Source organism: Haliotis rubra, unplaced genomic scaffold, assembly GCF_003918875.1.
Source record: "Haliotis rubra isolate DU_JTF1 unplaced genomic scaffold, ASM391887v1 Scf2136, whole genome shotgun sequence".
In the NCBI taxonomy this organism is placed as follows: Eukaryota; Metazoa; Mollusca; class Gastropoda; order Lepetellida; family Haliotidae; genus Haliotis; species Haliotis rubra.
Window position 1 is genome coordinate 19,739 of NW_025766155.1, and position 24,133 is coordinate 43,871.

The following is a 24,133-nucleotide window of genomic DNA, read 5'->3' on the forward strand; positions in this document are numbered from 1 at the left end:
TGTGCGTGCGTGCGTTTGTATCGATGCACACATTTCTGTGTTTGGATTAAGCAACATATCCCTCTCGTCAGTAGTTGAAACACGCAATTGGCCATATAAGCACTTACTGTTTGTATTGGAAATACTCAGCGAATGAGTGAGTGAAGTTTAAGGCAGCTTTGAATCCGCAATGAACGAAGATTTAAATAGAAGGATATATGATACACAATGAAGTATCACTTATCCACAGGAAAATTCAGACATGAAGTCAGGTCCGTAAATGTTTGTACACAAAGTCCTTGTAAACCCTAGCATATAAAAGATAAATACTCTTTTCAGTATCTGACAGCGTACGTTTACAGTGACTCGGGATATATGGAGGTAATTTCAATGCCTTTTGCCTAGTTTTTGGAACACGACAGTCCAAAGTTCAAAAGCCCGAGATGTGAATTCTTATCGTAATATCGAGAGAGGCTATATATTCACAAACACAGCGGGCAACGTTGTGAGTAATAATTACCAAGACCATCAACTGTTACGAGTAACAGTTCTGGATGAATGTTGTATAAAAACGCTGGCGTGCATACACATACTCCGACAAGAGTATTTGAACTACTGTCCTACAGCCCCAGCTAAAAGCGAAGCATTGGTAGGTCAAGGTGAGAGATATTCTTTATTTGTCCACAGCAAAACCTGCAAATCCAACCCGTGAAATTATCATTGTTTATTCCTCTAGTGGTGTTCTCATCTGGAGGCTTTTGAGTGTTTTCTAATGGTTATGTCGGGACGGAGCTCTGTAGAAGCGCCCATGATACTAGCGCGAGGAAGGTAGAAAAAGTGTACTGAAAAATCAAGATGGGTTTGGGAGAGGGTCTCCCCATATGTTGTTTAAAGTGGGCATATTGCTTGTGAAAAGTTGTGTTCCTTTGTTGATTTCAGTTCGAATCGCATTTTCACATCACTTGATCTGTCAGCACAGTGGCCATGCCGTTAGTTACACCGATAAGTTTCCAGGGGAAGCACCACTTTGGTTTCCACATGGCATAACAGGGCGCACCATGATACATCTGAACTTGTCTTTAACATGACGAGAAGCAAAACGCATTCACTCACCCGCAGTCTGATACATGTTCCATGTATAGTTCATATCAACGGGATAAAGGTGTATATTAAAATTAAATATTACTAATTGTTGTATGATAGTTCAAATTTCTGTGTAGCCTGGTGGCTTTCACGTTACTAGTTTTGCAGTTGTTTACCATATACTCATGGAGACAAAAACAGGAACACCTGAAAGGACAAGTGTTCCTGTATTCTTTTCCAGAATTTCACCCACAGTGCAATACATACCTTGTGAAGAAACCTGGAAAAGAATAAAGGAACACTTGTACTTTTAGGTGTCCCATATTCGTTTCCATGAGTACATAATGTGTATTCAGCCCGACTTATTCATGTCCACTTATTACAGTCTCGCTGCACAGAACGGTATGAGAATATATTATGCATGTATTGTTGCCACCAGCATACCTGTAGTAGACATGCAGCTGAAAGATAAAGTAGTGTTCATCACCGGCGGGGCACAGGGATTTGGTAAAGCCATAGCTGAAGCAGTATTGAAGAAGGGTGCAAAGGTAAAGATGTCTTACGCGCAGATCATTATGAAATGCAACCAAAGCAAAGAACGATCTTCAGCATTTTTGTAAATAGTATTATATCGCATCGTGTTAAATAAGAGGAGTGAGTGATTGAGTAAGGACACAAATATACTCTGTAATAAACTGTCTTGCATGCATATATCAGGGCGCTTTGAAAATGTAGACAGAATAGCAACAATATGATAACGTAGTATTTTTGTTTTGCATTCGGAACTCCCATTTATATTTGTTTCCAAGATACAAATGTTTTTGGAGGTCTTCACATACAAACGTGGTTTTGCGTTTGAATGAATGATCCAATTGTAGAGATTATAGTGAACTTATCAGAAACATGGCGAGTATAAGTAAGCAACTAGTATAAAAGTCTATATCTTCTTTGAAGGATCTGAAGAAAGAAGATATCCTGTCTGACATTATATTCCCATTTCCGGTCAGGTTTGTCTCGCAGATGTCAAGAGGGATCAAGGGGAGGCAACTGCCAAGGAACAACAAACTTCCAGTGGAGCTGATAATGTCTTCTTTGTGAAATGTGACGTGACGAATGTTGCTGAGTTTGAGGGTGAGATACTAACTAGTGACGTCACCACGCTGGTGTTATTATAGCTGCAGATGGGAATCGACTTCAGTAACTGTTACGCCTGTATCTGGAGGCTCAGGTGGTCATAATGTTGCATAATGTCCTTGATATTCAACAAACCTAGGGCTATAAAATCTCCACGTTGCGTTGACGACTGGAGATTTGTTTACCTTCAATTTTCGTTATCTGTAATGGTTGCCTTAAATAAATATGTAGGTATATGCATGACCTTTCTTTGTCTAGATGCTTTCAAAGCTGCCGTCTCGAAATTTGGTCATGTTGATGTAATGTGCAACAATGCAGGCATAGTGGACGAACGGATATGGGAAAAAGAACTAGAAATTAATTTCGTAAGTATTTAAATATTTGTCATATGAGTATGTACTTTATTTCATACATCTGTTCATAAGCCCAGAGAATTGCAATGGTTATTGGTTTCCGTACAGACACAATGTTCACTCCCGAAATTTGACCGGACATATACTGACTGAGTCAAAATAACAACTTCACAATTTATATTTGTGAATAAAAACAGGAACGGTTATAGTCAACAGTTTTCCCCAAGTATCGACACAAGAAAAAACTCACCACAGCACATTGAAGTCAATCTAAACATCGTGCACCCCACAATATTGCTAAAACGTGTTTTTTACGTGCCACTGGTCACGTGATCTTATCAGTGCACGTGCATTCGATCGCACATGTTCCCATCAACTGTACAAAGTGAAAAAACACTTTAAAGCACTAACAAGAACAGCCAGTTCTGGAAGCAGGAACGTCAGTAAGTGACGTTACAAGGACAATGGGGTGCAGCCGTCGGACTGTTTATGATTTACAGACTCGACTGCAACAAACTGGCACCGGTGCTGATCGTCCAAGGCCAGGTTGACCACGTGTGACGTCATAGGCGTCAAATTGTGTTACGTCACCTCCGTAATCGTTTTTTGACGGCTACAGGAACCAGAAATAAGCTGTTTAGGGTCGATTGTCGGCACAAACCATCCAAACCGGCTGCGAGCTGATCACCTTCGTGGTCGACGACTATATCGCAGAACCATTTTGACGCCATTACATTTGCAGGAACAATGGCGCCGACTCCCCAATAATGTATTTACACGCATCAGACAGTCCATGAAGCGGCGTTGCTTGACAGTTGTGAACGGGCGGGGTGGCCATACACGCTCCTGAACGTTTGAAACACCAGATTTAATGTCTTGTGACTTGACACTTTGTTTACGCCTTTTATTGACAAATTCTGTAATCACATTGAACCGATTTTTGGCATTGTGATTATCCTCAGTTCATCCTATCGACCTTAACAAAAAATGATAATCTGTATACCATATTCCTGTGTCATTTCCTTTATATATTATTGATTATATGATTGTGAAGTTTCTAGTTTGACTCAGCATAGTACATCATGTAAAGGACTGCTTATTATAAACTTGGGACTGTCACTAACCATTATGAACTAAGGACTCCATGTTTATACTACTTTCATTGCTCTCTGCGTTCAGACGGCCGTTGTGCGGGGAACCATGACGGCGCTGAATCACATGAGGAAGGATAAAGGGGGTAGGGGCGGCGTCATCATCAACACTGCGTCAATGGCAGGTATGAGGAAGTCATTCTTGTCAAGCAATGTCCGTGTTACTGGACAACAAGAATATCAAAGAAACAGTATGTAAAACTAGCATCTCTCTTTGAAATTTGACAGTATAGAAACAGGTTGTAGATCACCAGGAAATGAAGGTTGATCACCATACTAGGGACCATGTGGACTAACAGTACGTTTGCTACCTACGTGGATCCTAATAATAGTGATGTGTACATGTATATAGCACCAAACACCACACCAGGTATGCTCATAGCGCTAACAATGAATACCACAGCACATTATTACCCCGGATAACCCTAGCTTGATGTATGTAATCTCTTTATCCGTTGGCGACTGTACTCTAATTTAGCCATCATTCAAAATCACAAATAAACTAGGATTAAAATTCAGGTAGGCATAAAATTACTTTGAATGTTTCGGGAATTGCCTTCCCCTCAGGAGGAAAATAATTTTACAACACTTCACCTCTCCGTGAGGCCACCGCCACTAACAACCTCAATTGTTAATTTAAACTATCACCCAATTGCAAAACATTTGTCTACATAAAACACATTTATCCATAATTCTATTTCGTTTGAACATGCAAACAATAAATGACCATGGACATTATTAAACTGATCTTACACTGTTTTACACAGAAATATTATTCCTTGTGATGGAAACTTCGGTTAAGACAAGCAGGACATGCTTGACCTTGATTCTTTCAGAATAGTTAATCATGAGTTTATCTTGTATGGGCAATGCAACATCGTCGCATGAGGAACTTCTCCAAATCTGGACTGACAACCCAAGTAGGTGTAACCGATAGTTGATTCTGTTTGATATGACGTATTATACTTGAGTGTTCTACTTCTTTTGCATTTGATCACGGATGTAAGATTTAATCACGGTTTTATAGTCAGAGTATGGCATGAGAAGATGTGTCACAGATTTGTTGAGCGTTGCCTTAGCAGCAGAATCGGTCATTATGTTACCCAAAATTCCAATATGGCTGGGTAACGATGTTGTATTGGCCAGTAGCAAGATCACTATATAATTTAATTATTTTGAGTAAATGTGGATGACACAAGACAACCATTTAATAGCATCAAGGCACGAAAGTGAGTCTGATAATATACATAGTTTTTATTTGAAATCTGTATTGATATATTTAGGAGCTGTTAATATGGCGTAAAACTCAACTCACTCACTCACTCACTCCGGTGACAAACAACGTTTCATACCTTTTCGAATAGTCTCATGGTTGTCAGTTGACAGTATGGAGCTGATAATCCTTGCAAGAATAACAATTTCCGATCTAACCATCCCCACATTAGCCAACTATTACGACTGCCAAGAGCTGTGACATCCAAGCGTGGTTTTACACTTGGTCCGGTCTAGTAAAATCATATTTGGCGGTCGCGCAATTTGGAACCAGAACTGGTTTTTGAATATACGCTTTCACCGGAAATCTGCTTCCGGAAGTAAGCTTGGCCCCGTCTCGCAGATCGTAAGTTGGCGCGGACAAAGGGAGCCGGGAACCAGCGTAGAACCGGAAGTAGCACCTCGCGAGACTTACGACCCTATACAATGGGGCCGTAATCATGAATTGAGCGGACCAGTAATCTCAGCACCTGTAGGAGGGTAGTTTGATCCAGAGTATGAATTAGAAGCAGGAGAGCAGTTTTAGATAAATGGCTTTAAGATATTTGATGTACGGCAAATTAAAGACAGTAAAATGGGAGTGGAAAATAAACCCAAAGAACTTGGCCTCTTTTACAACTGTGATGGGGATGCCATTTACTTCTGGTCTTTATGTGGATTATAATTTCTACAGAAATGTATATAATTATTTCTGGGTTAAATTTTTTTAAACCAATTTGACCATCAGAAGAAGGAAGGATATACAGGCTGAATAATGTCAACGCAGTATGCAGTGTTAGGCGTACAGCATCATCTTGAAGATTCGAATTTAGATATACAATGATGTGTATCATACGCTGGCGAACCAGGAGGAGAAAAGTAATGGTAATGACTGTACTGTCTTCAACCAAAGTTATTTGTATTTTTAAGATAGGCTTCTTGAAGACATAAGGCTGGCATTTTTAAATCCTGTATCAATAATTGTATTTTGTTGAAGTTCATTTCATGTCTTCTGCAAATTCACTGCATTATAACATATTGGACAATCATGGTGGCTCAAGCGGAGATCCAGTGAATGTGAGGGGGGATTATTCCTCCACCTGTCCTGCGAGGACGGGTATAACCTCCATGTCAGAGGCCCAAAATGGTTCTGTAGAGGAACCCTTGAGGGTGAAGGGGTGGTAGGTGTTTGTTTCCTGTTAATTTCTTTCCTTAGCCTGAGATCCAAACGTAGACTGATTGACTGGGAAAATTGGTAGTATTGTTCTGACTTGACCGGTAACAGAGGATGTTACCACAGGGCGAATGGCTGACGCAGAGTAGGTTATATTGATCAAGACGGCACCTTATTGCTCAAAAACTCTTTGGCGTCAAGCTACGACATGTTCTTTTCACAATTTAAGTTTCATTTTTTATTCCTTTTATCACACATGCACTTTAAGGCTTAATCTTTATTTCGCTCTTTATTTAGCGTTGCTACCTACATACTGGTTCCCTGTTTATGGGGCCAGTAAGAGCGCTGTTTATCACTTCACGTCGAGTTGGGCAGTAAGTAAATTTCAAATCTGCAAATTGTGCTTTAATCTCTAATGTTCTTTTGTCTACTATTAGATTGAACAACACGTTCTCTCTACTGGTGCTGATTAAACCAAACGAGTGTGAAAATGTGTAACGTGTAATGTATAACGGAAACTCATTTGTCTCGAATATTTGCTCAGCCGTTCACGACATTGTAAGTGCCATAACAATAACCTGTGTAGAAATGGCTGAAATATTGCCGATGTGAATGAAAATATTTACTCACCCACACTGTGTAATACCATTGTTTCTTCAGCAAAATCCTGAAATGAAAGCTGCCGAAGTTCGACTGGTCAGTATCTGCCCCACGGGTGCTAAAACGGCCTTTTTTGACATGGATGACGACCAGATCACTCAACGTGCACACTTCATAGAACAAACCGTGTTTTGCACGTGAGCATGTATTCACTTTTCTTAAGAATTGAAGAAAACTGTTGTAAAAAATGTGATGTTGCCTTCAGTAGTGAACCGATGTAATCCCCGACCTCTGATGCTGTATCCGGTTATCAAGTTATATCGACAAAACCTTTTCAATGGAAGGGGTTTGAATCGGTTTTCAATACCCGGAAACTGTAACCCAAGGAACCACGAGTAAAGGAGGACGATAATGATGAACATGAAAAAATATAGCTGCCATTGGTGCTTTTCATTATACTTGATGTAACCCAAAAGTTCAGATTTAATCCACCAGGACCTGATGGTATTCGAAACCGATATTGGAAACTGTTTCCTTGTGTCCAAACACCACTACGTCACTGTTTGAATTCTCTCGCGGATACAGGGAATGTTACACCTTGGTTCTGCAAAAGTAGAACAATACTTCTCCCAAAGAAAGGTGACTGACTGATCCGTAAAATGTCCGCCCTACTGCGTGTCTGAATACACACACACAATACAAAATACTAACAGGGTGTCTTACAGATCTTGTGTCATCCTACTGCTCTTCCAATAATATTATTTACATGGAGCAGAGAGGAGCCAGATTGGATGATGGTTTTTAAGGATCTATTGGTTTTAAAAAGAAAATTATCATTGAAGAGTAAAAATCTAGTAACCTCTCTATATGCTGGATTGACTACAGAAAAGCCTATGATTCTGTAACCCACGAATTGATTTTGAGGTGACTAAAATGTATCGACCACTTCAGGCGATAATTTGTTTTACTCATGTCTTTAATGAATCGCTGGTAAACTAAACTTGAGATGTATTCGCAAGGGTAGGTGCTCACCTCAAAAAACATTTCCATCAGAATAGGAATATATCAGGGTGATTCTTTTAGGCCTTAGCTTTTCTGTCTGTCACTAAATCCGTTAAGCTTTACGCTTAACCAAGAAGAGGGTTATCCTCTTGGGCCACCGCAGCACAGTTTCCCAAACCTTTTCCTCATCTCCTTTACATGGATGGCCTTGAACTGGAGAATATAAACAGCATATGTTCTTCGCGTTGAGTCCTTTTCCAGTGACATAGGCATGTCCTCCGGAGTCAACAAATGCAACAATTCTCATGTGAAACATGGCAAGATAGAAGGAAAATCCAAGAATTTAGGAGTCGTTATGGACCATCTCGTGGAATGCCAGGCCAATACGTACTGTTGTTATTGCATAATACTGAATTTAAGGCCTTGATTCAATTCTTGAATGTATACATGTTTCTTTGTTTGGCTATACGAGTCTGTAAGATTAACCTCATACATAGACATTATCCACAGACATTGACGATAATTGACACACTTTTCAAAAATTGAATATGTTCCCCTCTATTGGCACCAACTTCACAAAGCAACCGTAGCGATACGATTGTCGTAAGTCATTATTATGTGTTAGCGCTACGACTGCTGTGTCGAACGGGAAACTGAACAGGCATTAGTGTGTTAATGTAACGTTGTATTTGAATAGTGTTAGTGTGATGTCCGCTTCTTCTCAGGGTAGACCAGGTGGTTAGCGCATTCCTTATGGCAATGGAGGACGACACCATCAACGGCACAGCCCTCACAGTCAGAGCCAAAGAAGGTGTGGTCAAGATGAAGTTGAGCATGGTCCCGGTGGAATAATACCACGACACGTACCATATAAAATAGCTCCCCCAAATGCGAGAACCTAAGCAGTAGTATTAATAGTGTCCTTTCTATAAAGTTTGCGTATTTGCGTATGCTTATTAGTTTTAAGGTGAACAACAGCGTCTCAAGGTTCTCTTGGAACTGCCTTAGCTTGTTGTTAGATTTACGTAATCTAAGCAGATAAAGCAGTTATAACAAATGGTATATATAAGATGAGCTGGGAATCATTGTTATAAGGCAAATGCACTCAAACTATGGGAGATATGTATGATCGTTGCCATGTTGTGAATAAAACATATTACTTCAGTATTGTTTTGACATGTCTGTAGATCAAGAGTTTTATCCATGTGACAGGGCACCGAACACATGATTCTGAGGATTTTGCTAACAGCGGCGTAAAAGCATACTCATTCTTGTTATAGGAGTGAACTGGGTGAAATACCCAAATGTTGTATTGGTACTGAAACAAATCCTATAGAAGAAACATAAAAATAGCAAGAAAAATAGGCATCCTGCAAACTACAAAATTGGGAAGATTATAGAGATATCAATGTTAAATGAAACAGAGTATTATGAAGATCATATGACTTCCAACATACCGGTCGTCGATAATTGGGTAGTGTACCAACAGAATAGATACCAAACTGTCCCGTTAACAGCACGGACAATGTCTCGGTTTGAACAGTTGGTGGCAGGACTGTGTACAACCAGTTGAGGGAGCACACAATCCGGTTGCGACGTCCAGCTGTACGCTGTACTAGCATCGCAGAACTCTTCAGAATACAAGCCTGGGATAGTGCACTGTTCTCAGTTAAATCTGGGTTTCATCTGGTAACTCTGCAGCCTTCCAGGAGTATGTTTGAACGTCGTTTGCGTTACACAGCGCTTTCGGTTTTGAGGGTGGAAGTGTGATGGAGTGCATTCAAGTAACACCCCGAAATAGGCATACCGTTCAAACAAACTTAAAGAGCATCTGATTTTTTTGAAATGACAATAGATGATATGTTATGGATGATGGATGTTACAACCTGCCAAGTTTGACTTCCTTCAACATTTATACCTCCTGTAGAATAACACGTTACATTTTCATTTAATGAAGGATACATGCATATTCACGTTAAATTAATAAAAGCGCCGTTTCTGTATACATGTCGACAGTGCAAAAACTGTTTAACTATTAAAATAAGATGAGGTGAGGGGAAATTGGGTTTAACGTCGTTCTTGAGAATATTTCGCTCATATGACGACGTGCATGCGCGTGTATGTGTAGGTGCGGCTGCTTGCACTAGCCCAGACTGAAGCTGGTTTTATAGTGCTAGCCCACTGAGATACCATGCCGCAGTGAAGCATGAATACCCCACACTCAGACACATTATACTGACTCTGAGACGACTCCGAGTCGTCCAGTCCTTGTTGTACCCATTAATGCCGAGCGCCAGGCAGGGACCAACAAGTTCCATATTTTAACGTCTTTTGGTATGACGCGGTCGGGGATCGAACCCGCGACCTTCCGCTCTCCGGGCGGACGCTCTAACCACTACAACACGGTGGCGGTACTAGTAAAATAAGGCAAAATGTGACTGATACATATTCCTAAATCTAGCACACTGCAAAATGACTGCATTATAGACAATGGATTCTTTCATCCGTTCACCCAAACCATTTTATGTTCTTTTCAGACATATCAAGAAACAGTTTGACGTTTCTTCTTGAATTTACATGAGACTCTGATGAAGGATGTACAACATATTATGGAAAATGTGAATAAATCAAGGACGGTATCTTTCCAGCTACCAGCTCAGTCCAACAAATTGACGTGCAAAGGAAACTGAAAGACACACCATAAAATCCCTTGCTGGCCAGGTCTTTACGTCCTGTTAGTAGGATAACAATATATAGGAAATGGATTTGGTATATACAAAGTACTGTAACATATTGGAAAACAGTTCTTAGCGTTTCTTTTTAACGCAGAATACAAGGGAGTTTATATAGGCAGAAAGAGCCATAGTGATACCGACATTATTCTTTAACGTATGGTGAACCCAAGTAGGTCAGTTAATAGACCTTTACCTCTCCATTGAACTAATCATACCCAGATTTTGGAAATTTTAAGGTAGAGACTAGTTAATATTCTAATACTCCAAACTGAAATTCACTGTATAACGAACCTGAATTATCTGCAGTGGGAACAAGTCCGAACAACATTGTATCCACTGTTTTCAGACCGAATTTCACTTATATCTATGAGTTGTTAAGGTGTTTTCGCCATTCCTTTCATTGGTGCTGCAAGACTAATTCCTCGCCTGCCTTTCAATGGTAACAATGAGGGTCAGAGGTGGGTCCAGGATGTATGGAACCCTAGTCATGGCGAAGAAAACTGCAATACAGGGGTACAGATTCATATTTACGTATAAAGCGTCTGTAAACATGTGTTAGTTGTGCAGCCTCCGCTCTGGATTCAACATCTGTTCGAATGGAGCTGAACATTTGCATAGCGAGACTTCATTATCTCTAACAATCCAGCTACCGTGTTTAGGTAGCGTTATAACCACATATGTAATGTTTAAGAAATACACTTCGCTCTTTATTTCCTATAGTGTAATAAAAGACACTTTTGCATCCTGAGTTATTATAGTTAAAGCACGAGGACGCTTGCGTCCGAGTGCTTAACGTTATAATAGTTCAGGGCGAAAGTGTGTTTTATTACACTATACATGGTGGTAGGGCGAAGTGTATTTCTTTTCTAAGATGCCAAATTTAATACTTTCTAAAGATAATTACGATTAATTTAAGGCAGAAAACAAACGACGGTGTCGGTGACCTAAATTAAGAATCCTCGCACAGGGCTAACTGGCGCGCTGTTCTATTGATGTGTCTGCCCCCTACGTTAAGACGAACGTTACCAGAAAAAAAAATGATAACAGTTTGATGACGGTTTACGTTCGGATTAAATATCTTCTCTGAATTATTTTAATTACATCTGTCATTAACGTAAACCATATGGGGCAATATGAACGTTGCATTTCTACTACCAGCGTAAGTTTAGATCATTACATCCAGAGGAAGTTGAGTAGTCAAACGACATTCCACAATTGCATTGTGGGAATGTAAACATTACGAACGTTACCGTGTCGCTGAAAACTTGTGAGTCGAAATGACACATTTTAACCGTCGTAAAACATAAACGTAATGTTTCCACCAGTGATGTTAGCTGCGTGAAGCAACAGCAAACCAAGAAACTGGATGCAACGGTGTAGTTTACTGTAGGAGGCCGTACGAGGCGATGACAACTGACATGCATTGTGACGTCGCTTACATTGTGACGTAATGTAAAATGGTTCGATTACGAGGGGGCACACTAGAATGGCGCAGTGACGGGATAACGTCATTCAATTGTTACGTCATCAAAAAACTATACCTTTATTGTCTGATAATGTATTTTTTTTTCGATTGTTCTAACCGCTAGGCATCTTAGAATTAGTTTTAATGAGACAATTGCGGTGTTCAGTCGACACATAGGTTAATGATAACGCTAATACTCGTTTATGTTTATTGATACAGCTACTCAAGGATAACCCGGTCCAGCAGTGGGCAATGTTAATGAGATCCTGGAGTTGACAGGGTCATTTGATACAGCTACACAAGGATAACCGGGTCCAGCAATTGGCAATGTTAATGAGATCCTGGAGTTGACAGGGTCATTTGATACAGCTACACAAGGATAACCCTGTCCAGCAGTGGGCAATGTTAATGAGATCCTGGAGTTGACAGGGTCATTTGATACAGCTACACAAGGATAACCGGGTCCAGCAATTGGCAATGTTAAGGAGTGAAAATATCATTTTGCCGTAAATACCTCGTGGCTTCTGTCCAGTATCTTGTCACAAAATACGATAAATGCCAATGTTGTTTAACGCCGCACGCATCAATAGTCTAGCTATATGGTGATCCAGTGATCACAGCATGAGCATCGATCTACGCAGCTGGGATATGGTGGCATGCATGTGTTAACCAAGTCAGCGAGTCTTACCACCCGATCTCGTTAGTCGCGCCTTACGACAAACATGTGTTGCTGAAGACCAATTCTAACCTGGATAATAATGGGTAATAAATTCCAGTGTAAACATATACGTTTGGTCAGCAAGCCATGGCATCGAATAACCAGCCACCGAAATATCCTTCAAATATCCGTTGCTAAGTAATCCGATTAATATAATTGTATTTCTATTGAGACCACACTTAAAGACACTACTCCACGTTTTAGCATCGCCGTATGTTTAAACATTTCCTAACCCTTTCGGGAGGACCAGTGTATTAATAATTGCACACACAAGCCTTGTAAACTCCAGAATGTATCCCAAAAGTGTCCACTCAATAGCTGTTTAGAGTGACTCGTCACTCAGCGGTGGGAGATCTTCAGGTATGTATATTGCTTTTCGCTTATTTTTTTTGTAACATGACTGTGTGAAATTTAAAAGTTCAAGGTTCAAAGATTAAAATCAGTAGAGGGCGGACTCTGAACGTAATATCGAGAGAGGCTATATATATATTCACAAACACAGCCGCCAACGTGGTAAGTAATAATTAAGAAGAACATGTTTCGAGTAACGGCATAGGATGTATTTTGTATACAGTGCGCATACTCCTACACCCGTATCTGAGCGTCTGTCTTACAGCCCAGGTACGATGTAAGCAGCAAAACCTGTAAATCCAACCCGTGAAATTCCGATTGCTATTCCTCTAGTGGTGTTGTAATCGGGAGTCTCTTGATGGTTTCTTAATAGTTATGTGGCGAGCACTGTAGACGCGCCCTTGATGTAAGGGAGATAGAAGAAGTCTACTGAAATATCATGATGGGTTTTGGCGAGGGTGTCCGTATATGTTGTTTAATGTGCCGCATATTGGCTGTGAACAGTTGCGTCCCTTTGTTGATTGCACAGTCGAATCACATATTCACTTCACATTATCCTCGATCTGCCCATGTCGTTGGTTTTACCGATAAATTTCCAGGATAAACATCTCTTTGGTTTCCACATGGAATAAGATTGCCCAAAACGATAATCTGAAATTGTCTTTAAAGGAACGAAAAGCAAAACTGACTCACCCACCCACAGTCTGAATAATGCATGTTCCGATAGGTTATGACAACAGTATCACATATTAGTGCCACACTCCTACAGTACCACAATGTGATACTTACCTTTCTGTTTTACTGCCCTTTGTCGACAGGCACTTATAAGAATTGTCTTGATCGCATGATCGCAAAACTGCTCCAACGTTTTCAGTGCAATGTAAGATTTAACTCACTCACTCAGTATCCCTTTGCAAAAATCCGGTTGCAAGTTACAATGTTTGACCGTGCTTTGCATATTTATGAATTGTTCTATTTATTGTTTGGTATATAGGGGCGGTGGGGTAACGTAATGGTTAAGGCGTTTGCTCGAAAACCCGGGTTCGATTCCCAACATGGCTACAACGTGTAAAGCCCATTTCTGGTGTCCCCTACAGTGATATTGCTGCAATATTGCTAAAAGCGGGTAAAACTAAACTCACTAATTCTTTTGTGTATAGTTCATATCAATTGGATAAAGGTATATGTTATATATTATACTTTATATATAATGTGCCATGTTCAAAGTTCTATGTCATGATCACCTGGTGATATTCACATTATTAGTTTCGGATCTGTTTAAAAATATAATGTTTATTCAGGCCGACAAAATCCATGTCCACTTATTACAGTCCCGCTGCACAGAATAGCATGAGTGTATATTACACATATAATTGTTTCCACCTACAGCATACCTGAAGTCGACATGCAGCTGAAAGATAAAGTAGTGTTCATCACTGGCGGTGCACAGGGATTCGGGAGGGGTGTGGCTGAAGCAGTATTGAAGAAAGGGGGAAAGGTAAAGATGTCTTACGTGCAGTTTATTTTGAAATGCAAACAGAGCCTAAAAGGCAGGAGACCTATTGTAATCGTTCGGGTTATTATTTATTATGCCCCTGTACTTAGTTCCAGCAATAGCTCAAGAACCAGAAACATTATATTATGTTACATGAGAGGAGTGAGTGAGTAAGGGCATAAATATACACTTAAGTAATCTCTGTTGCTATGGCACTCAGGAAAAGCAGGAAGAATGCCAAAAATATAGTAACGGTGCTTTTGTTTTGCATTCGGAACTCCCAAATTATATTTCTTTTCAAGATGACCGCCTCCGTGGTGTAGTGGTTAGAGCGTCCGCCCGGAGAGCGGAAGGTCGCGGGTTCGATCCCCGACCGCGTCATACCAAAAGACGTTAAAATATGGTACTTGTTGCGAAATATTCTCAAGCACGACGTTAAACCCAATTTCCCCTCACCTCACCTCTTTTCAAGATAGAAATAGTGGTTTCGTTTAAATGAATGATGCAATTTCATGAGATTACCTTGAACTGAGCAGGATATTAGCGGGTATAAATAAGCAACTAGTATAACAGTCTATGTCTATTAACAAGGGCCTAAAGAAAGAACATATCCTGTCTGACATTTTATTCAGGTTTGTCTCGCAGATGTCAAGAAGGATCAAGGGGAGGCAACTACCAAGGAACTACAAACTTCCAGTGGAGCTGATAATGTCTTTTTTTTGTGAAGTGTGACGTGACGAATGTTGCTGAGTTTGAGGGTGAGATACTAAATAGTGAGATCACCATGGTAGCGATATTACAGCCGCAGGTGGGAATCAGCTTCAGCAATTGCTATGCCTGTATCTGGAGGCTCAGGCGGTCATAATGTTATATCCTTGATTGTGGTCGGCCAGATATTCAACAAACCTTATCGAATCCCGGCTTATGTGAATCATCAAGAAGCTTAAGCTTTTGCGATGTTTGTTTGCAAAGAGTTAAATGAATCTTTATTCTGGCCTCTTGTTTGGAAAAACTTTAGACATCTTGAATACCTTTTTATTTAGCAACATTCATAATATATATATATGGCTTAAGTCGGGGGTCCAGGGGATGCTTGCACAATGCAGCATACTCCTAATGGTAGTTAGAAACCTGATAGGGTTAACAAGGTCCTTCGTCCTGCCTCACATCTTAAAGTACATACAACAGTTCGTTTGGAACGTACAGTAGCTCTGGCACTGATTTCAGTACTTTTATTTTTCAAGCGCCTATTGTACACTGCCTTTATTAACGAAGTTTGCAACAGTGCATCAAGTGCATGGGTGTTTTCGTGTTACTTTGTGACCATGAACGTCTTAAATGTTGGTCACTGTATTCGCTTCTGTAGAATTTTGCTATGTTAAAATTATTTCCTTCAACAGTGTAACACATAACGTCTATTACTATGTTGCGTTAACGGCTGACGATTTGTTCACCTTCCGTTTTTTAATCTAGATTGGTTACCTTCAGTAAATATGTAAGTATATGTATGACATTATTTGTCCAGATGCTTTCAAAGCTGCTGTCTCGAAATTTGGTCATGTTGATGTAATGTGCAACAATGCAGGCATACTGGATGAACGGATATGGGAAAAAGAACTGGAAATCAACTTTGTAAGAGTTTGAAAATTTGTCATATGAATATCTACCATATACCATACATCCGTTCATATGACCAGAGAATTGCTATGGATTATGATTTCCTTACAGACACAATGCTCATAGTAATTGTGCATCCTATTGTTAACATGGCAGGGTCACCTCTCTCTCTATCAAAGGATTTACAAATTTATGAATATGAACAAATCCGTCCATATGACCAGAGAATTGCTATGGTTTATAGATTTCGTAAGACACAATACCCCTTCCCGAAAAATTGACGGGACATAGTAATTGGACATCATGCAAAAGATTGTCTATTGTGAACTCACCTCCCCCTCTCTATCTAAGGCCATGGTCCCTAGCATAGTGATCTAACTTCAGTTGTTGGCGATCTATAGCCTGTTTTTATATTGTATTGTCCTAGTTAGGTATTTTAGTGTTTATTACTAGTTTTAAATTGAAATCTTTGATATACTAGTTGTTTTACTGTCCTTTGCTGACAGGTTTGTATAATTTACCTTTATTTATTGTAAAATTATAACTTGTTTGTAGTCACGATATGGCTGAAATATTGCCGATGTGACTTAAAATCTTAACTCACTCACTTCTTGAGTGGCATTTTTTAGAAGTTGGAGATTTGGAGAGATAGAAGCTGTATAGAAACGTTGCATCACCTGAACGAGTTGCTCATCCATAAAGTTTGTCCTTACTTATGTTTATACTCTCTTCATTGCTCTCTGCATTCAGACTGCCGTTGTGCGGGGGACCATGATGGCGCTGAATCACATGAGGAAGGATAAAGGCGGAAGAGGCGGCGTCATCATCAACACAGCGTCAACGGCAGGTATGAGGTAGTCATTCCTGTCCATTAATGTCCATTTTACTGGGTCGGGATAAGGTGTTGATGCTGCATGAGGTCTGTGTGTAATGGAATGGTTTGAGAGATGTTTGAGGAGGAGGTTGAGGAAGAGGAGTCTTCTTTGCAACTTGGCACCCTTTACTTGGTATCCACCCCCGTGAAGATCCGTGACGTAGGGTCAGGCTAGCTGACTTGCATGTCATTGTATCCCGTATGTTCACGATGTCAATCACCGGAATGTATTTTCAAGACTAATTTTTTCACTGACCACGGTGGTTTCGCTGGAATATAGTTTACCCCTGAACAAACGACCGAGTTGTTTTCTTCACAAGGTAGCATTACATGGAGATTATGAGGTGAGGTGAGGTGAAATTGGGTTTAACGTCGTGCTTGAGAATATTTCGCTCATATGACGACGTGCATGCGTGTGTATGTGTATGTGCGGTTGCTTGAAGTTCGAAATTCGAAATCCTTACAAATAATGAACCTTAACTGTTAACTTATCATTCTTTGGTTCTTTATGTAGCTTTGATGCCTACGTACTGGTTCCCTGTTTATGGAGCCAGTAAGAGCGCTGTTTATCATTTCACGTCGAGTTGGGCAGTAAGTGAATTTCTTGCAAATCTACATGTTGTGCCTTGATCTCGAGATCTTAGGAATCTGGACATGTCTGGACTATTAGAAAGAACGACCCGTTCTCTATACTGGTGCTGATTAAACCAAACGAGCGTGCAAACTCAATCCGATCTGGATGTATAAGGAAAATGCATAACAGAAAATATTCTATCTCGATTATCTGCTCAGACATTCACGACATTTTAAGTGCCATAACAATAACCTATGTAGCTATGGCTGAAATATTGCCGATGTGTACTAAAATGCTTACTCACTCACACTGTGTAATGCCATGGTTTCATTAGCAAAACCCTGAAATGAGGACTGCCGAAGTTCGACTAGTCAGTATCTGCCCCACGGGTGCTAAGACAGCTCTTTTGTACTTGGATGAAGACCAGATCATACAACGATGCAGACTTCATAGAACAGACCGTGTTTTGCACGTAAGCACTTTTATTTAAAAAAACTGAAGACAACTTTTTGAAATAATGTTATGTTGCCTTCTGTAGTGAACTGATGCTGTAACTTTCTGTTATCAAATAATCACGACAAAACCTTTTCAGTACCCTGCAATCTTGAGGAACCATGGGTAGAGGAGTACAATATTAGTGTACATGACAAAAGTAATGTCGCCATTGGTTTGTTTCATTACACCTGATTTCCTGAAAATAATAATGGTATTCGAAACCGGTATTGGAAACTGTTTCCTTGTGTCCAAACACCATTACTTCACTGTTTGAAGACTCTCTTTGATACAGAGGATGATCTCCCTTTGGTTCAAAGATTGCACGATACTCTCCAACAGAAGGTGCTTTGATTGATGCCACAATTACGTGTCTGAATGCACAAGGCAAACTATTTTCAGGGTGTCTTTACGGACCTTGTGCCATCTAATGGTAATTATTTACATGGAACAGAAAGGAGCCTGAAATTGATGTTGGGGTCATAAGGAGCAATTGTTTGGTTAAAAATACCATTGAAGAGTATAATACTTACCGCAGTAACCTTGCAATGTGCTGGTTTGACAAAAGAAAAGCGCATGATGCTGTACCTCACGAATGGACTTTGAAGTCACTAGAATGTATTGACCTCCCTGGGCAATGCACTTGGTTTACTCAATTCTTTAATGAATTGCTGGTCAAATCGACCGGATATGTATTCCCTTAGACAGGTGCTGACCTCAAAACCTATTACCATTAGAAGGGGAATATTTCAGGGTGATTATTTTAGCCCTTTGCTTTTCTGACACAGTATCTTAAGAAACAAGATGGCGTTGCTCGGTCCTTTGTTCTCGCCATACTTGCGGCTTGACTCCGATGTCCACCCATTGTACGATCCAGAATATGTAAATGAAACCAATAATTATTTATAGCATTGAATTTCCCATCCCTTTTGACAGCAATGTGATTGATACTATTCAGGAAATACATGGCAAATATGCGGACCTCACCTTTGAAATGATGCAGAGCTTTACTAATGGTTTCTCTACTACAGGTGTGATCGCACAATCTTTGAACAAGAATCGTACGACCCTCTTTCAAACTTCGGAAGTCATCTCTAACTTGTCATACTGTTTTTTTATACTGTTTTGTCGCTCCTGATTATATGTACAATCCAAGTGAAACAGACATGAGACTGATTTTTCGTATTTTATTTCTTCTGGTAAATCAGGAATTGGTATAAGACGATGACCAAAATCATCGACATAACTGGAACTTAAATTCCTTTGTCTCGATTTTGCCAGTAAGTGCAGAAATTCTGATTCTTGTGCTCGAACGCAACAGTTCAGCAAGTAAAGGGTACTGGGTGTGCTTGCTTCTGCCTTAATGCCCGTCCTCACATTTTGTATTGATACTGTCTTTGATTTTCAGGCTGGGCCGCCTGTAAGCTTCAATGACGATTGCTTTCATTTATGGCAAATTGTTCTTGAAGAAAGTCATTTTACGTCATGCGTTTGGATTTATTCCATAATACTGAATTTCAATCCTTAATTCACTTGTTTAATTGGATTTTGCCATACGAGTTAGTTTGAATTAAAACTTTCGCAATAATATCCACATGCATGAAGGATATTGGACACACTTTTCCAAAATAGAACACGTTCCCTCCGTTGGAAATCTGGGATAGGCTTCACAAAGAGACCGTAGCGTTACGATTGTAGTTAGTCATTTTATGAGTTACAATGTATGAGTTGTATGTTGGCGCTCGTTTTTGTCGAGATCGAGCCCCTGAACTCCGCAACTGGCGCGTTAATGTAACTTTGTGCTTATATACATGTATAGTGTTTGTGTGATGTCTGTGTGTTTCAGGGTAGACCAGGTGGTTAGTGCATTCCTGATGGCAATGGAGGACGACACCATCAACGGCACAGCCCTCACAGTCAGAGCCAAAGAAGGTGTGGAGAAGATGAAAGTTGAACATGGTCCCGGTGGAATGATACTACGATATGAAATAGTCCCCAAAATGTGTCCTTTCTTTAAAGTTAGCGAAATACAGAAGCTATCACATTTTGATATTAAATTTTTCCTGTAACCGCCTAGAATTGTTTAGATTTGCATCGATGAAGCAGTTAAGCAGTTCAAACGAACGGAATATATAAGAAGATGGGTCCAAATCATCACTCAACTAGGCAAAACTAAGGGAGATATAAGTGACATTTGTGACGTGTCCTCGTTAAGAAGTACATGACATTTACATATTACATGTTCAGTTTGGTTTTGACATGCCTGTAGATCTAAAAAAGCTTCGTCCATGTGAAAGGGTATTGAACATCGACACGCGATCAAAAGGAAGAACGTCCTACCTTTAATCTTATCAACGTTCATGTCTTGCGACCGCCTCCGTGGTGTAGTAGTTAGAGCGTTCGCCCGGAGAGTGGAAGGTCGCGGGTTCGATCCCCGACCGCGTCATACCAAAAGACGTTAAAAATATGGTACTTGTTGGTCCCTGTCTGGCGCTCGGCATTAACGGGTACAACAAGGACTGGTCGACTCGGAGTCAGTATAATGTGTCTGAGAGGGGTATTCATGCTTCACTGCGGCATGGTATCTTAGTGAGCTAGCACTATAAAACCAGCTTCAGTCTGGGCTAGTACAAGCAGCCGCACATACACATACACACGCATTCACGTCGTCATATGAGCGAAATATTCTCAAGTACGACTTTAAACCCAATTTCACCTCACCTCATGTCTTGCACACTTAAACCTGCAGGAGTGAACTGAGTGAAATACCCAAAATGTACATGTACTCGTTGTATTAGTACTAAAGGAAATACTAAGAAATAGCAGAAAACTTAGGCTAATCTCTTAGCTTCCCTTCTTTAATCTTAACAAGGCTCATGTCATGTGCTTGCATCAGGTGAACGTGAAATCTAGTAGTACATTTCTTGTGGTAAGGAGCGAGGGGCAGCCGTGTGGTAAAGGCGTTTGCTCGTCAGGCTGAAGAGCTTTCACGGGTATAATGTATGAAGCCCATTTCTGGTGTCTCATGCTGTATTATTGCTGAAAGCGGCTTACACCCAAACTAACTCACTCTTGTTACAGGAGTGAACATGGTGAATTACCCAAAATTGTGTGCATGTACACGTTGTATTGGTACTGAAACACATCCTATAGGAGAAAAAAAAAACCCCAGAAACCGTAGGCTTGTAGCAAACTGGAAAATTAGAGAGATCTTAATGTTAAGTCAAACACAATATTATGACTACCATGACTTGCCACACACCGGTCGTGCACGGGTGTCTTCACAAGACCACCATAATCGGTAAGTGTACCTACAGGATCGATAACAATTGTCACATTAACAGCACGGACAGTGTCTGATTTTAGATGAATTAGTGGCAGAACTGTATGTAACCGGTTGAGGGAGCACAATATCCGGCCGCGACGTCCGGCTGTACGTAGTAAGCAAGCTAGTACTGACAGCATCGGGTCTTCAGAATACAAGCCAGGGATAGTGTACTGTTCACGGTTCAGTTTCATCTGGATAGATCTGATAGTTGTAACGAGGGGCCTACTGGCGTGCAGGAGAACGTTTGAACGCCGCTTGTGTCACTCAGCGGGTTGGAACAGTAACTAGATACACGTGGAGATCCGGGTTAGAATTGATCTTCAGAAACCCATGCTTGTCGCCAGCATGGTACAATAAACTCGCCCGTGCTGCCGTAACTCTTCCTTTGTTTTCAACGCTGCCCACAATATTTTACCATTTCACGTTCTGATAGCCTATGACGTACTGATGGAGTAAAGAGAGGCTAAAGACAACTAAAGATTTTCTGCTATTCTTGGTATTCATACAACATTATGTACATTTTGGTATTTCACTCAGTTCACTTTCCTGCGAATTTTAATATTGCAGGCTGTGGTGGTGAAACAGGTTTAAGAATAAAACGCTGATATTTCGCTTCATATGACGACGTGGTAAATATATAATGTATGATACTGACTGCTATGCTGGCGCAACAACTGTTTTACCGAAGATGCTAACGCAAACATACCGAAAATTAATATGAATACCCTACTCAGGCTGACTCCAGCCAGTCATGATGACGCCCGTTAATAAAGGTGTATTACCATTTTAACGTCTTTATTTCGAACGCGGTCGAAGTCGACACCGACGCTTTCGAACGGCTTATGCCGTTATGAACGACGGTTTCATCAAGGTAGAGACGGATAACTCACCGTAATTCTGGACGAACGATCTGCGAACATGTCAAACAAACTGGTAACCTCAACCAAATGTCACATCGCTAACGAGACGCGTCTGTGTGCTTATCGCCCTTGGTGCCTGGATGACCATCTTCATATTCCGTTCGTTTGAACTGCTGCTAACGCATCGACAATCTAAGCTGGTAGGCGTTACGGAAAAATTTATCCATCGAATAACTGTATTTCGCTAACTGAAAGAAACCGACTGGGGACATATTTCGTAAACAGTATCGTCCGCCGTTCATCGACCAATAAATCTTCTCCGCTGCGGCTTTTCGAACTGACCGCCGTTGATCATTGATATCCATTGCCATCGGAAATGCGCCATTACTGAAACACGGTATCACAAACATATACGTATTACGTATAAACGCAAAGTTTGATAACGCGCCGATTGCGGTCGCAGCTGTTTCATACATTAACGGCTCGTAAAATGTTAACACAATCGTATTTCTTCATGATGGCACGGAACGTGATTTATTTTGGAGAAAGTGATAAACGCTTTAGTGCGGTTTGGTCAGGCTTAACTCGTATGACGAAATCCAATTGAAGTGAAATTGATTAAGACGAAGTCGTGATATGGAACTGAAGCAAACGCCGCTGACGTAAATGACAATAGCGAAAGAACAATTTGCCGTAAATGAAAGCAATCGTCGTGAAGTACAGCGGTAACCGAAAATCGGGCGTATCCGGCTTCACGAAACCGGAAAAATTTCCAGCAATACTGCCCCGCTTCTTTGAACTAAATTTCTTTACTGACAGGTATCGGCGGACAGAAATACGTTCGTCGATGATTTGATGTCGTCTTATACCAATTCCTGTTTACCGAAGAAACTGCGAAATCGGTCTCGTCTGTTTCTCGCTGATTATTTTAATCGAAACGTAAACGTATAAAACGGTATGTTTAATTGAATGACTTCCGGATTTGAAAAGTCGTACATTCTATTCAGGCGTCGCACCTGTGAAAGAAACCATTGGTAAAAGCTGCGGCCTCATTCCAGGTGAAGGTCACATGGCTGGCATTTCTGGTGTATCATCATTGCTGGCTCGAAAGGAGATGAAATTCAGTATGGTTTCGACGCTTATTCTGAATAAATGCAATTGATTTTCGGCCGCGGCGGGCTGGAGACCGGTACCATGTATTTCGCTAGATGCTGTGTTCGAAAAGGGGCTAAGCCTGTCGCCGCAATGTTGCGCTCCCAATGACGTAGGTTTTGAGGTCGCTGCAAAAAGTACGCTGGCCATTTGACACCAGCATTGACAAAGAGTGATGGCTGGTGCCGGGAAAGTCAGCTACGACTACAGTGACTTCGAAATGTCGACTAAACCGAACACGGCATCGTAAACTTTCTTTGTCGAAACCGGCATTACCGAATTTACTGCGTGTGTCCATATAACTTCCAGTGGTATTTTGGCAAACAGTAGCGCCGACTTGTCAATTTTCGGCTCTGTTCCCGTAACCAAGTAATACCGTGAAGGGATGACTTTGGAGTCGTGAACACCTGGCAGTTTTGCGCTTGACCGCATTCAGTACCGCTGATGGCGACATCAGCACCTTCTGACGGAATGTCGTGCAATCTTTGAACCGAGATCATCGTATCGAAGTCTTCAAACATTGGTAATGGTGAACAACTTTCGGCATCTGTATTATTTTCGGAAATCGGGCAATGATGAGCAATGACGTTACTTTTGTCGTAATGCACTAATGATGACAACATCGCCATGGTTCAGACAAATTAAAGAAAGGTTTTTGTCAAATGTTTTGTCCCGATGAAAGTTACGGCATCGGTTCGCCGAAGGCAACACTGTATTTCGAAAGTTGACTCTTCGGTTGCAAATA

At 40.7% G+C, this 24,133-nt stretch overlaps 2 protein-coding genes across 3 annotated transcripts; both read left to right on the plus strand.

The window, feature by feature from the left end:
• The first annotated feature begins 565 nt into the window (after nucleotides 1–565).
• On the plus strand, nucleotides 566–8,683 carry LOC124276824 (15-hydroxyprostaglandin dehydrogenase [NAD(+)]-like). Of its 2 annotated transcripts, XM_046712476.1 has the most exons (8): nucleotides 566–638; nucleotides 1,502–1,610; nucleotides 2,070–2,193; nucleotides 2,455–2,561; nucleotides 3,729–3,825; nucleotides 6,423–6,499; nucleotides 6,786–6,922; nucleotides 8,453–8,683. In XM_046712476.1, the coding sequence occupies exons 2-8, from the start codon at nucleotides 1,518–1,520 to the stop codon at nucleotides 8,577–8,579; spliced, it is 762 nt and encodes a 253-aa protein (XP_046568432.1). In that variant the 5' UTR covers nucleotides 566–638; nucleotides 1,502–1,517; the 3' UTR covers nucleotides 8,580–8,683. The 2 variants fall into 2 exon arrangements, with proteins under 2 accessions (XP_046568432.1, XP_046568433.1); XM_046712477.1 differs by lacking the exon at nucleotides 566–638 and having other exon boundaries at nucleotides 1,481–1,610.
• A 5,718-nt stretch (nucleotides 8,684–14,401) lies between these two features.
• Nucleotides 14,402–16,966, plus strand: LOC124276825 (15-hydroxyprostaglandin dehydrogenase [NAD(+)]-like). Its single transcript, XM_046712478.1, has 4 exons — nucleotides 14,402–14,494; nucleotides 15,219–15,249; nucleotides 16,017–16,123; nucleotides 16,859–16,966. Exons 1-4 carry the CDS (start codon nucleotides 14,402–14,404, stop codon nucleotides 16,964–16,966), a joined length of 339 nt encoding a protein of 112 aa, XP_046568434.1.
• Nucleotides 16,967–24,133: the final 7,167 nt, after the last annotated feature.

Bases quoted from the DNA above. Each gene is read 5' to 3' on its own strand.
- LOC124276824 (XM_046712476.1), top strand. From the start codon at position 1,518: ATGCAGCTGAAAGATAAAGTAGTGTTCATCACCGGCGGGGCACAGGGA. The intron at 1,611-2,069 runs GTAAAGATGTCT...ATTTCCGGTCAG, and splicing joins TATTGAAGAAGGGTGCAAAG to GTTTGTCTCGCAGATGTCAA. The intron at 2,562-3,728 runs GTAAGTATTTAA...CTCTGCGTTCAG, and splicing joins AAGAACTAGAAATTAATTTC to ACGGCCGTTGTGCGGGGAAC.
- LOC124276825 (XM_046712478.1), top strand. From the start codon at position 14,402: ATGCAGCTGAAAGATAAAGTAGTGTTCATCACTGGCGGTGCACAGGGA. The intron at 15,250-16,016 runs GTGAGATACTAA...TTATTTGTCCAG, and splicing joins GAATGTTGCTGAGTTTGAGG to ATGCTTTCAAAGCTGCTGTC. The intron at 16,124-16,858 runs GTAAGAGTTTGA...CTCTGCATTCAG, and splicing joins AAGAACTGGAAATCAACTTT to ACTGCCGTTGTGCGGGGGAC.